Consider the following 12,477-nt stretch of genomic DNA (forward strand, 5'->3'; position numbering starts at 1 on the left):
ATTCTGTCCCGTTTTCCATGGCAGATGGCTCCAAATAGAATCTCAACATGTGACAGAATAGTTTCCAAGAACCTCAATGGAATAAGCTGCAAGCATTCATTTGTGCAGTGAGCAATAATAACGCCTGCATTTTCTCTCCTTCTGTGTCCCAGTTTAAAGTTCTGACATATTTTGCGTTTTGGGTATTAGTTCAGGGTTGCATATTTGAAGTCCTGTTTGATGTAAAGACAGATCAGTGGTACTCTCAATTATGTTTTAGTCTTTTCGAGCTGTGAGATAACTTAGCATTTTTTTTTCTAGGCATTGCAGAATGATCTGTCTGCCTACACTGGTGCCTTTTCTCTTCGAATCAGATTGCGGAGAGCTGTTTCCCTGTGCTGTGTGAATTCTGGTCTGGCATGACTTTCCACCTGTACAGTGTATGTTTAGTGTTTCACAAAATGGTTTCAGACTAGAATTCCATTTTGTTGGACCTTTCCAGTAAATTCAGTTTGTGTCCCTCGTGGTTTGAAGAAATTCACAAAATCAAGTCTTTAAAACTGATATAGCACCCGCTGTCCTTCAGCCTTTGTAATTGTATTGTTGTGAGCTCGTAGTCCCGTGTTTCACTTTGTCTGAGCTGCACCAGGACAAATTCCTATCAACTTGGTCGACATGAATGAATCAGCCTCATTGTGTTAGGCTGATTAAAGCTGAATGGACAGACCCTCATTAGAATGGACTCTCCCATGTAGAGCACCATGGAGCTCCCTGATGCCACAGATAGTCTTAATTAGATTAAACAGAAGGCTTTTCCTGAGGTAATCAGTCACCCGGTCCCTGTTCACTACGTTACCCCACCAGTTACACCGCAGGGAAGCTGCTGGCTTCTTTCTCATTCCGATTTTTTTTTTCCCTCCTGTATGTTGTTTGAACACGGCAGGATACCGTGATAAAGTCTCATGGATATGGCTTTCTAGATGAAAGGATTTGACTGTGAGGTTCTACTTAACACCTGGTCAGTCTAGAAAGGGAAACTGCTGTTCTTTATAGTGAAGGTTGGCCTTATAGTGTGTTTATAAAAAAAAAAAAAAAAAAAAAGTAAAATCATCACCCAACTTTCCCATATGAGTGAAAGTATATGAACAGTAACAGCACAAAATAAATATGTGAGTGATAATGGACATACATTTAACTCTTTATAGAAGCTGGGACAATTTATGTGAGAATCAATTTAAACCAAACATAAACATGGTAGGGGAGAAAGGACTGCTATTTAAATTCTCTAAACAAAACTAGGCGAGGAACTCATTGCAGAGTGATTACTGAAGGCGAATATTCTGCTCTGCTCACATACTCTGATGGAGAAGCAGAGTACCCATTATTTGAGTGTTTTGTCCAGACGACAAAATTATTATTTTACATTTCAAGTAGAGCTAATGAAAATATCTCAATGGCTAAATGCAGTTTGCCTAATTACTTTGCTACTTGTCACAGCAAGCCAAGTGGCCTCGTCTAAGGGTCTCCATGTTTTCTTGTACTGCAGTAGTGAAAGAATTCATCTTTACTGTCTGTTGTAGAGTACTGTAGCTGTATGGTAACTAATAAAATACACAGTATATGGTGCATAAGCAATTACATAGCACATTGTCTGCCATACTACGTTTCAAATAAGTCATCACAAATGTCATACAAGAATATACTCACAGAGCGAACATCTTAGTTAACATGTACAGTAAGGGTCAATCCACTTAAAAGACACTGAGGATGGTATCACTATTAAATAAAAAAGTATTTTTATGTATAGACTGAAAATGGTATTACTATAGTCCAAAAGTATAGGCGTGATTGGTTTTCTGATATGGTTGGAGAACTGGGCTGTTCATGAAATAACACTTGGTAGTGCCATTAATGCCATTAATTTATTTTTTTGTATGTTTGCTCTTCTCCTTCAGATCTGCATGCATGGTGATCTCCGCCTCTGTGGGTGATCCTCAGTCACCATGAAAGACTAGGAACTCAGCTCTCCAAGGAAAATGGCTTGTTCTGTAAAATCCCTGCCCTGCTACCTGCTGTACATCTCCAGCTGCCTCTGAAGGACCCATCAGCTGTTTATGGGAACTACCACTGTGTTCGCACAGGATTTAAGCTTTTCCAGGACAACATTTTTTTTTAAACCCCCTCTGTTGAGCAGAAGCCGCAACGCTTTGCAATAGAGAGGGGAGGCGGCTAGACAATGGCGAACAACTCGTACAGTGGAGTGAAGAACTCCATGGTGGAGGCCAACCACGATGGAGAGTTTGGCTGCACGCTCAAAGAACTGCGGTCCCTTATGGAACTGAGAGGCGCAGAGGCGCTAAGCAAAATCGGGGAATCTTATGGGGATGTTCAAGGACTCTGCAACCGTTTAAAAACGTCGCCTGTAGATGGTAGAGTAACGATTCCACTACACTCAACATGACCGTTTAAATGCAGGATGTTTTCATTACAGAGTTAGTAGCAAATACTGTTGGAATGCTAATGTGTTGCACACATAGTTTAGGAGGCATGTTGTTGCCCATGTCATCCACATTTTGGATACCTTGACATCATTTCCTTGGAAAACTCATATGCTAGACAGGTGGCTGGGCAGGCTGGCTCTGACCTGGGCCAGTCCTGCTCTATTTCAAGGCCTGTGGATATGTCCCTCATACCCTCCCTCTCTCCCTTTTCACCTCTGTGTGTGCGTGTCTCTGTGTGTAGGCTTCAGACAGACCAGCTGTCTGCCTGGGCACAGCACCAGGCTGCAGGCAGGTCAATGTCCCACATGTGGCAGACTAAACGGGGGGCTGTAGGGCTGGGTAGTAATGACTTGAAAATGTTATCGTAGGAGTGAGTTCATCTTTTGAATGTCTCCTCAGTGTTACTCGCTCAACCCCTCTTCACCATTGCGATGGGATTATAATGTCGTAATATAAGAGGTTTTGAAAATTTTCTAGTTAGGCTACAGTCATACTCGAGTGCAGTGGTGGTTGATAGCACCTCCCTCTCTCTTTTCCCTTTTCTGCCACTCTGTCTCAGTTTGTCTCTCTATAGACAGTCTGCCTAATCGCCAGTATGACCTTGACTGAACTCTTATGGGAGGGGATTTTCAGTTTGATCCCAGATTAAAACGGCACCACATATTCACTGTAGCAGCAACAGTCCTCTATTCTGTGTCTCAAAGCAAGGAAAAAAATTCCTGGGCTTCATCAACCCAAATGGAATGTGATAAATACCATACTACACAATAGGACAAAGCAAGTCTCATTTAACGGTCACTATCTTGGGTTTTAATTCTTGACCTTTCATTTATTGACAATATGGTAAGTGTACACGATGCACCATGTCATCTCTTTTGCTGCTTTCAGTGTCAGTAGGGCATTGTCTGAACTGAGGAGAAATTGCTGAATAGGAGTTTGGCTGTTGAGATAGAGAGAATGAGTTGTCCAAACATGCATGTGACTGTGTCACAATTGGTGAGCGTACAGTCATACCACATTTGTAGCATGAATGAATGAAACAACCAGTGTAGTTGTTTCATGGTGCTAGTGCACTCATCCTCCCCTACTCATTCTACCTGGTCTATGCAGAGGCCCACAGGCAAAATAAGACAGTGAGGTTTTGTTTTGGGATGGTGTGGGATTGTGAATTTTGGAACCAGCACAGTGCTGTGAAAGTTAAACTGCTGTGAACTTAAAGTTGAAAACAAACTAAAATAACAACAACAATAATAATAATAATAATAATTGGACAAGAAGTATCAGAAGATGGACTTATTTTAAACATTTGTAGAGCTGATCTCTGTGGCTCATATGCACCAGTCATACGTCACTCTCAGGCATAGTGCAGCCAATTTCATTAATTGTAGTGGAAGCTTAGTGTTGCAGCAGACACTACGCATACAGTCTGCATACGTATGTTCAGTGCAGCCAAATGGTTACTGTGCGAGTAGGGAAGAGAACAGAATACTGTAAGCATGTTTGGAATATAATACTACTTTCAGTCTCTGGCGTAGCTGTACTCTCTTTATCAATATTCTGCTGAGCAGCAACCTATATTTACCGTCTTCAGATTATCAAATATGTCCTGTCTGAGACTGGGAGAATATTAGATTATTTCTGTAGTCATTATGAAAGCAAATCTTTTGATAAAATGACTTCAGTTTGCAGCAGGTGCTGCGCCATTTGGTACACAGACACTGAGTTTTGATACTTGAAGTTTCTATCATCTCATTCGTCACTGGCTTGGGAAATTAAGCCTTCATTTAAGATTACAGGAGCTTGACAATTGAAAAGGGATTTCTAATTAGTTGGTTGGCCATTTCTCGAACCTCTTAAGCCAATCCTTTCCTAATCCTCTGCATTTTCAAGCTGCTTTTTTAGCCCAGAGAGGTTTGACTGAACTTCTCTGTTGCTGCTGTGCATGGATGTACCACTTTACTTTGACAAGTTTTTGGCAGGGTTCTGCACAGGTTAAGCTAAATGTAATTTATCATGGCACTCCCACTGCTGTTCTCCACACTACCACATAAGGCTGGGTATCTGTGGGTATCTGGGTATCTTGTAATTCAGAAAGATTTCAATTCACTGGACAGTGATTCAAGTTAATTTTGGCACAACATAACAGTTTGAAAAGAGTTAATTATGCCCATTGTACAGTATGCTGTCTAAATTGTGATAGTGAGCACTGCCAAAAGCCTATTCAGATATTACATTTGTCTGTTTGACAAATGTAAACCATTAACCCAGTCACAGTGCTGCAAAGCAATGAAATAAAAGGTGAAGTCTGAAGGGCATAAATCACAGGACATGTCAACACTAAGTAGACTAATGATATTTTTCAACTATTTGATTTACCATCTGTCCCTCTAATTTTGCTAGTATGCTGTACTTCTCAAATCTGCTATGTTTTTCTATAGTGGTGAGAATCTGCTTGTGTGGGTAAAGAGAGAACTCATCAATACCACAAGCTGTTATTTGATTTCACTTCCTCTGTGTGTGTAGATATTTATTACTGGTCCTTTCTGTGCTTCAGTAACTAACCGCCATGAAATAAGGACAAGTTAACTGATGGAGCGTTGATTAATCACTCCACCCAGGTTTTTTCCTGCCAGTCCAGGGGCTCCAGGGAGCACCGCAACACCGAGTTGATGCATGGAGCGAATGGAGCATGTCTCTTTTTCAGCTCCCAATGCTAAAAATCCATTCAATATATGAATATATTGTATCAGATATTAAACCGGTAAGAATAGATACTGCACTTGATCTTAGCCAAAAGGCAGAGAAGTGATTTATTACATATGTCGCCATCGTAAGGGGTTTTTATATATCAAAATCAGTTGACTCATCATGGGAAGCACTACTCAGCTTGTGAAAACACTTAATTGTATAATGGGATCTGTAGCTTTCGTTGGAGCAACCTGATAACACTAGTAATGTCACTGGGGTTACCTTGGCTTGGGATTGGAAATGAAACATTTTAATTTGAGTCCTGTGTTACGTACTTGGGGCACAGCTTTTGAAAGACATGGGTGTTTACCGGACATAGAGGGTACAATGAAAAGACTCTTGCATTATGGGAGCTGGGAGCTTTTAGGATGGCCTAAGACCCCAAATGCAAATAGAATAAGGTAGTCAGAACTGACGGATTTGTCATTGGCACCTCCCAAGTCAAGGAAAGCGCTGCAAGTTCTCCTTATTTTTGTGGTCTTGCTTGATGAGTCAGGATGTCTGAGCCTCCTATGCGTTAGTTGTGACCACTCTTGTTGTTTTTTTTTAACTGTCTCTTGTGACTCTTACAGCTGTTTGTAAGAGCAAAACTAAATCACAGGAGTACAGTTCCAGCAAAATTCCCATCCTTTTATTACATTTTTTCAGCATTGAATATCACAGCTCATGGTCATAGGATTGTACTCCAATATGTACCCAGATGTCTGCATTTAAGCTGGGAGATGCTTTCAATTGGGCATCCAAACCAGCTTGATGCTGGAAAGCTTAAAGCTACCATAGACACCCAGAAGAGATTTGGAGAGATGCCTGCCTAAAGATGCCTGTAGGAGCGGAGTTGTTGCTTGTTGTCATTTTACAAAAAATGAAATCGTACCATTGCATGAATAATGTCAGCAAGCCCTCCTAAAACAGCAGAGTTTTTCTCCCAATGGGATCCTTTGTTTCCTCTGCATAATAAAACTAAGCAAATGGACAAGCATCAGTATGAGTATTATTGACAGTGTTCCACTCTTTTTCGCAGTTATCCCCATGTTGATTGCTATTTTAGTGTAGTCAAATATTTGGGTTCTAGCCTTTTGATATATTCGACTATGGGCTGAGAGGCTCGTGCAGTTGGGCTGCAGTTCATGAAAGCTGTGAATTGCAGTCCAGTGGGAAGGTTCAGACTGTTAAATGAGAGCTTACTCTCTGTAATTCCAGGTCCTGGTATATCTTGTCTTCATGTCTGAATTCAAAATGATGTGCTCAGGTGGGCTTTAGGCAGTGAGTGGATGTAGCATGTCCAAGACCGATCGATGACTGATCACACACTGTGGAGCAAACCATTTAGATGTTTACTGTTTTAGTAGACACTAGGTCTGAATGTAATTCGCATTGTGGCTTGCCTTGTGGAGCCTTATTTCATTTTGTCATCGTCCCAGATTTCCTGAGTGGAGTAGCGATATTAGCTTCACAAAAACAAAACAGTTTTTCTGTGAAATTAGATCATAATATATATACATTTTGTTCCATTTGTTGAGCCAAGTTCTGCTCATTAGCACAAAATCTGCTTATGTGCAACAACACCTAAAATGCCCTGATGGTCACGTGTAAATGTAAAAGAAACACTGGGTTTACTTGCTAACAAGGTAGCTAATAGAAGTTGGAAAACAACCTCAAGTATTATTTTAGTATTATATATAAACCAGGTAATTTTATAAAATATCTGAAAAAATAAAAGTTGCAATTCCTTGAAGTAGAGCCAGTTGGGACATTTGTATAAATCCTAATAATCTGGTCTTTCGCATGATAAAAGTAATACTGTGACTTGAACAGAGATCATGGGAATCCCTTAATCCAGTTATCCTGGTGGGACTTGGAGAATAATATATTAACATATCGTACCCAGATTTGAGGTTAACCTTTCCTTTGTCTAGTTTGACTCTTTTTTTGTGTGTGTGTTTGTGTGTATTTTTGCCTTTGTTACAAAGGCTAGGGAGGACATTCATCCAAAAATACACAGATAAGCAAATTCTTGAGGAGACTACCATTTAACTGATTCACCTCCTCTGGCTTAAATTAATATACACAAAAAAGATTACTGTATTATTGTGGGAACTGAAAAGCACAATTTAAATTCTTTGACTGTGAAGTTGTTGTATATATGATTTACAAATAATGACTACAAATGTTAGGATACACTTCTGTCATTGAGACAGGGACTGTATCTAGGGGAAAGGAAAGTGAAGTAGCATCTGGTTAAGCTCTGATAACCTTTGCACTCTATTTTTTAAGTTTACCACGTGGAGGCACTGTGCAAGATTCTTCTATTTGCTGCATTTTGTTTACTCAAAGACTATTATGTGCATGAATCTTTACATATTGTCTTGGACATAAGATGTCTTTGAAACAGTTCCGTGTGTCCCACAGGGCTAGACTGTTATGCGACAACAGTAAAAGAAAATTCGTGACCCTATCTTATTTAACTGTGGCGGGCCAAAAGCAGAGGCTTACCTTGACCCGTCAGTGGTGGCTAAAATGACAGTGGCCTGTGAGGTCAGCTGGGGACAAGCATCCAAATTAAATGGTTAATGATTAGCTGCTTGACTAGAGACAAACTCTGGGTACTAAAATGATGTGAGGGGCCAAGGCCAACCTATTTTCTGTTTGTGCATCTAATGGACGGACGACATGTTGATCGTCCTCTGTCACTTGTATTTATTGCTCTAATGCAAAGGGAAAATGTGGTGTAAAATTGAAAGGGGTATTAGCTGTCAGCATGTTTTCATTAGAGGCGTAGAGAATCAAAGCAGACGGTGAGAGACAGCCAGGGAGCAGCAACAGGCAGCTATGCTGGATAAACCTCATAGCCTTTTAATGTGCTGTGCTGATGAGTCACCGTCATTCTTCTCACCTCCCTTTTAGAAAAGTATGTGTTAGTGTTAGGTTGTAATGTCAATTAACAATGTACCCAGCGATACAAGATTATTTTGGTCTTTAATGAAGCCGACCGAAACTTGTTTAAAGTGAGCAGTGGTTGGAAATGTGAAAGATAAAACAGAGCGGCCATGTTTTAGTTAAATTGAACTCAGAATCGTTTTAGGTATAAAGCAATTTATTCAGGAGAAAAGTGTAGTCTCATTGTCACCAAGGTGAATTCTTCTCCTCCACCTCCTCCCCCTTCTTCTGCTTTCCATGAAATCTGCCTTGCAGTGCATGAAAATATACCTGACTTTGCCCTCCACCCTCATGTAAACTGTTGCAGTCAATGAGAAATAGAACATCTTTCAAGATCAAGCTCTCGGCTATGGAGCAATCAGTCTTTGTGCAAAAATAAATTACAGATGTCACTTATCACAATAACTGAATTTTTGTCCCTAGTTTGAAATCTGTCTTTACATGCAACCCTGCTGATCCTCAATGTCATAGTGTGAAGCCACGTGTAGTTCATCACTAGGCAGGTAACTCAACAAGATTGTGAACTGTCCTTGGCGTCTGAGACTGTGGGTTCAAGCCCTGTTTGATGCACAATATTATTGTACCTGATGAGGCGTTGTGTGTGTTTTACATGTTTCCCTCTTTCATCACACCTGATTCAAATGATCTGCTTGTCATCAAAAAGCCATTCATTTGAATCAGGTATGAAGAAACAGGGAAACACCTGAAACAGAGGTTTTCAAACCTTTTCATGTCGGGTACCCCAAAATTGACACAAACTGGACCATTTGATAAGAATTTTGCTTTTAGATGTTTTGTGAAACCCCTTGCCAAAATAGTCATGCATTCTGTAGTCTTATTCTCGGATGGATTATTCCCCTTTTATTTTTGCTGGGGACTTCCTGGAACCCTCTCAAGGTTCCCCAGACCCTTCTTTGACAACAGCTGATCTAAAAAATGCAGGGCAGCGGGTCCCCCAGACCAGAACCAAGAAACACAGAAATACAGTCACATGATTTCAAAGAGATTTTAAATAATTCCCGTCTGGGCTGTCCTGCTGATGCATCTTCATGTATTTGTCATAACCACTACCTATTAGTTCCTGCCAGCTCAAGCCCTTCTGCGTAGCTCTGCATGACCTCAATGTACCATTGATAGCAATGATTGTAAGTTCAAGACTCAGGTGATGTAAAATGGGCATGTTGGGCATCTACTCAGGCTGTGTACTGTGTGAAATAAAGACTTGACTTTAAGGTTTAATGACCTTTGGTCCAGTCAAATCTGCTGCTGTACACTTCATTTGCCTTCCTCCTTTTCCTTTTTTTCATCTTCGTCCTTTGCAAAAATTTTAAATTGTTTTTCACTAGAAACATCTGGTGTCCAAAATCGAACCTTATGATGCGCCAACTTTGGGCAGCCCTGCCTTATACAAATGTAGCATCGTGATTTGCATCATATTTCTAGTCTGTGTGTATGTTGGGGTTTTTTCCTTTTTGCCATGCCAAGGCCGACCATGCCACACTGATTTGCACTTCCCCAACCAGTTCAACCATGTTGAGTTGTGTCAAGCCGCACCTGAGATGGACTACCTCCAGAGTGGAGCCAAAGCGCACTCAGTCTGCCTCCAAGCAGGCTGCGGTGACGTGTTGCTATGACGAATCCCTTTAACCCCATTAAACAAGCACATGTTGCGAGACTCCGCTCGTGTTTGTGCAGGGGACCAGAGAGAAAGACATTATTGAAAGTCTCTGCATGTTCAGCCCTTATTACTTCTGTAGCTTCTAACTGAATTACTGAATTCCTGGTTTCAAATGTAGTTTCTCTCCTGCCTCCCTGTGTTTGTACTTTCATCTGCTCTATTTTACTGTTTTATTATATACCCTTCCAGTAGCAGGAGTCATGTTTACTTATTGCTGGTGGAAACCCAACATTTCCTGATTTTGTGCCTTTATAATAAAAGCCTTTAAGTAATAGGGGACTTTTATTGTGAAAGTATATGTTTAACATTGAATCAGGGAGGAAGAGTATAAGCAGAAACAACAATAGTGAGACAGTGAGAAGTGTTGCAGACATCAGGTTCTTACTGCACCTCTGCAAACAGCTCACCTCCAACAGGTAAACAGCTTCTTGTCATAGACTAAATTGGCCCACAGCTTTTAAACTTCATCGGCTGAAGACAGGTGCGTCAGCAGCAAAGACACACCTTCAAAAGTGTAGCCACATTGTAATGAAGATTTAAATCGTTGACGTGCTGAGTCAAACTGAGCGGACCCAATCCAGCCTATGTGTAAGGAAAAGCCCCATATGTCAGTCTGTCTGTCCGTACCATGCCCTTGATGATCCTTTTCCCTATTAAGATGCTGATTTTCTGAGTTCAGCTTCCCTTCAGCCATCAGTAGCTCTTCTCTTTATTAGTCCCAGTCCCTTTCACCCTCACCTACACCCACCCCCTCCCCCCATTTGGTTGTCAGTAGCAGTTTCACACAGTCACTCTTCTCTGGCCCCCAGCTCTGCTGCACCTCCTCTCTGCCACACACGCACAGCTCCATCCAGCCTGCACAGCCACCCACACAGAGTCATTCGGCATGAATAGAAGTGAAAAACTGTCATGCATCATCAAATGTGCGAAGGCCCTTTTGAATATATGACTGTGCCTTGAATGTGGAGGCATTTGAATGGGTGGCTGCAGAATGCTCTCTGTGCACATGGATGAGTGGCTCTCAGGCCAACCAGACGTCCAGTGTGTCAGAGATGACCCCATAACAGGACAGTAGTACACACGGGCACCTTTGAGTCTAAAGCTGATTTAACCACCCTAGTCAGTCGGTTTAAAAAGGCAGGTTTAAAAAGGCAAGCCATTCTCTTGCACACCTGAAAGAGGTGAAAATGTTTGTCATGTCCACAGAATGTGTGTCATTGTTGTCCAGCATTGTCACCTCCATGGTGTCCTGTCAGAAATGCTGATTCCTTTTGGGGATAAATGCTTTGGAGGCCCAGTGATGAGAGTACAGACAAGTTCTCCTGTGAACAAAATGTCTACAGTAATTCATCCATCTGTGCTCAAATTACGTGGCACATAATTAAGGCTTTCATGTTCTTTTTCTTTTTTAATGTGAATATTTGTAGTTTCACATTTCAAGCTAAATTTAACATAAAAATCTTATGACTGAAATGCTTTTTTTGTTCTTTCCTTCCTTCCCCAGGTCTAAGTGGGCAGCCCGCAGACATCGAGAAGCGGAAAACAGTGTTTGGGCAGAATTTTATACCTCCCAAAAAGCCCAAAACTTTCTTACAGTTAGTGTGGGAGGCGCTACAGGATGTCACACTGATTATCCTAGAAGTGGCAGCCATAGTTTCACTAGGCCTTTCTTTTTATAATCCATCAGGTGCCCAAAGAGAATGTAAGCAACAACATTTCCTTACAAGCTCATTATTTCCTTTTCTTTTTATTGCTGTTGTATAAGTTTCTGTTCAATGTTTGTTTCTGGTTAGCATGTTTTATGTTTAACAGATGTTAGTCAGTTAATTTATTTCACAGTAGAAGCTAATGAAAATCCCATTTGGTATTTTACACCGCCTTTATTTATCTCAGTTAGTGCATTTTATTGTGTCTGAGTGATGGGATGATGTGATAAACTAGAGTGACTTATATGATAGTTGTCATTAAAGTTTTTTTTAATTAAGATTTGCCCCTGTCCCTCTGCAGACTGTGGAAAGGCTGCAGGCGGTGTGGAGGATGAAAACGAGGCAGAGGCAGGTTGGATCGAGGGTGCTGCCATTCTCCTGTCAGTTATCTGTGTGGTGCTGGTGACAGCATTCAACGACTGGAGTAAAGAGAAGCAGTTTAGGGGCCTCCAGAGCCGAATTGAGCAGGAACAGAAATTTACTGTCGTCCGCGGAGGACAAGTTATTCAAATTCCTGTGGCTGAGATTGTGGTCGGTGACATTGCACAAGTAAAATATGGTAAGAAGAGACTGTCAGCTGTGTTATGTTATTGCAGTCATTTGATTACATGTAAATATTTATTTGGATACAATGTACGTTTGACAATTAAACATGCTTGGGTTGAGAGTCTCTTAAACCAAGATTCTTTCAAAAATAAGTGCACAATTCATTTTTTTAGATTATCGTGTTATTATTTTTATTATTATTATTTTCTGTTTATCATTCAGGTGACCTCTTGCCCGCCGACGGAGTCCTCATCCAAGGCAACGATTTAAAGATCGATGAGAGCTCACTCACAGGGGAGTCAGACCATGTCAAAAAAACACAAGAAAAAGATCCAATGCTGTTATCAGGTAACATAAAAGACCCAAATTTTGTTTGTTTTTC

At 40.9% G+C, this 12,477-nt stretch overlaps 1 protein-coding gene and 1 pseudogene across 4 annotated transcripts in view; one reads left to right on the forward strand and one right to left on the reverse strand.

The window, feature by feature from the left end:
* The window catches only part of atp2b1a (ATPase plasma membrane Ca2+ transporting 1a), a 118,331-nt gene that overhangs the window by 87,664 nt on the left and 18,190 nt on the right, over window positions 1–12,477 (forward strand). For all 4 annotated transcript variants that reach the window (XM_046379390.1, XM_046379391.1, XM_046379392.1 and 1 more), the window contains 4 exons: window positions 1,935–2,408; window positions 11,348–11,545; window positions 11,851–12,108; window positions 12,318–12,443. In XM_046379390.1, coding sequence (XP_046235346.1) covers window positions 2,216–2,408; window positions 11,348–11,545; window positions 11,851–12,108; window positions 12,318–12,443 — 775 coding nt within the window. In that variant the 5' untranslated portion in view covers window positions 1,935–2,215. The remainder of the gene's footprint in view (window positions 1–1,934; window positions 2,409–11,347; window positions 11,546–11,850; window positions 12,109–12,317; window positions 12,444–12,477) is intronic.
* Window positions 5,114–5,290, reverse strand: LOC124054127 (annotated as a pseudogene).

This window comes from Scatophagus argus, chromosome 22 (assembly GCF_020382885.2).
Source record: "Scatophagus argus isolate fScaArg1 chromosome 22, fScaArg1.pri, whole genome shotgun sequence".
NCBI classification, from domain to species: Eukaryota; Metazoa; Chordata; class Actinopteri; family Scatophagidae; genus Scatophagus; species Scatophagus argus.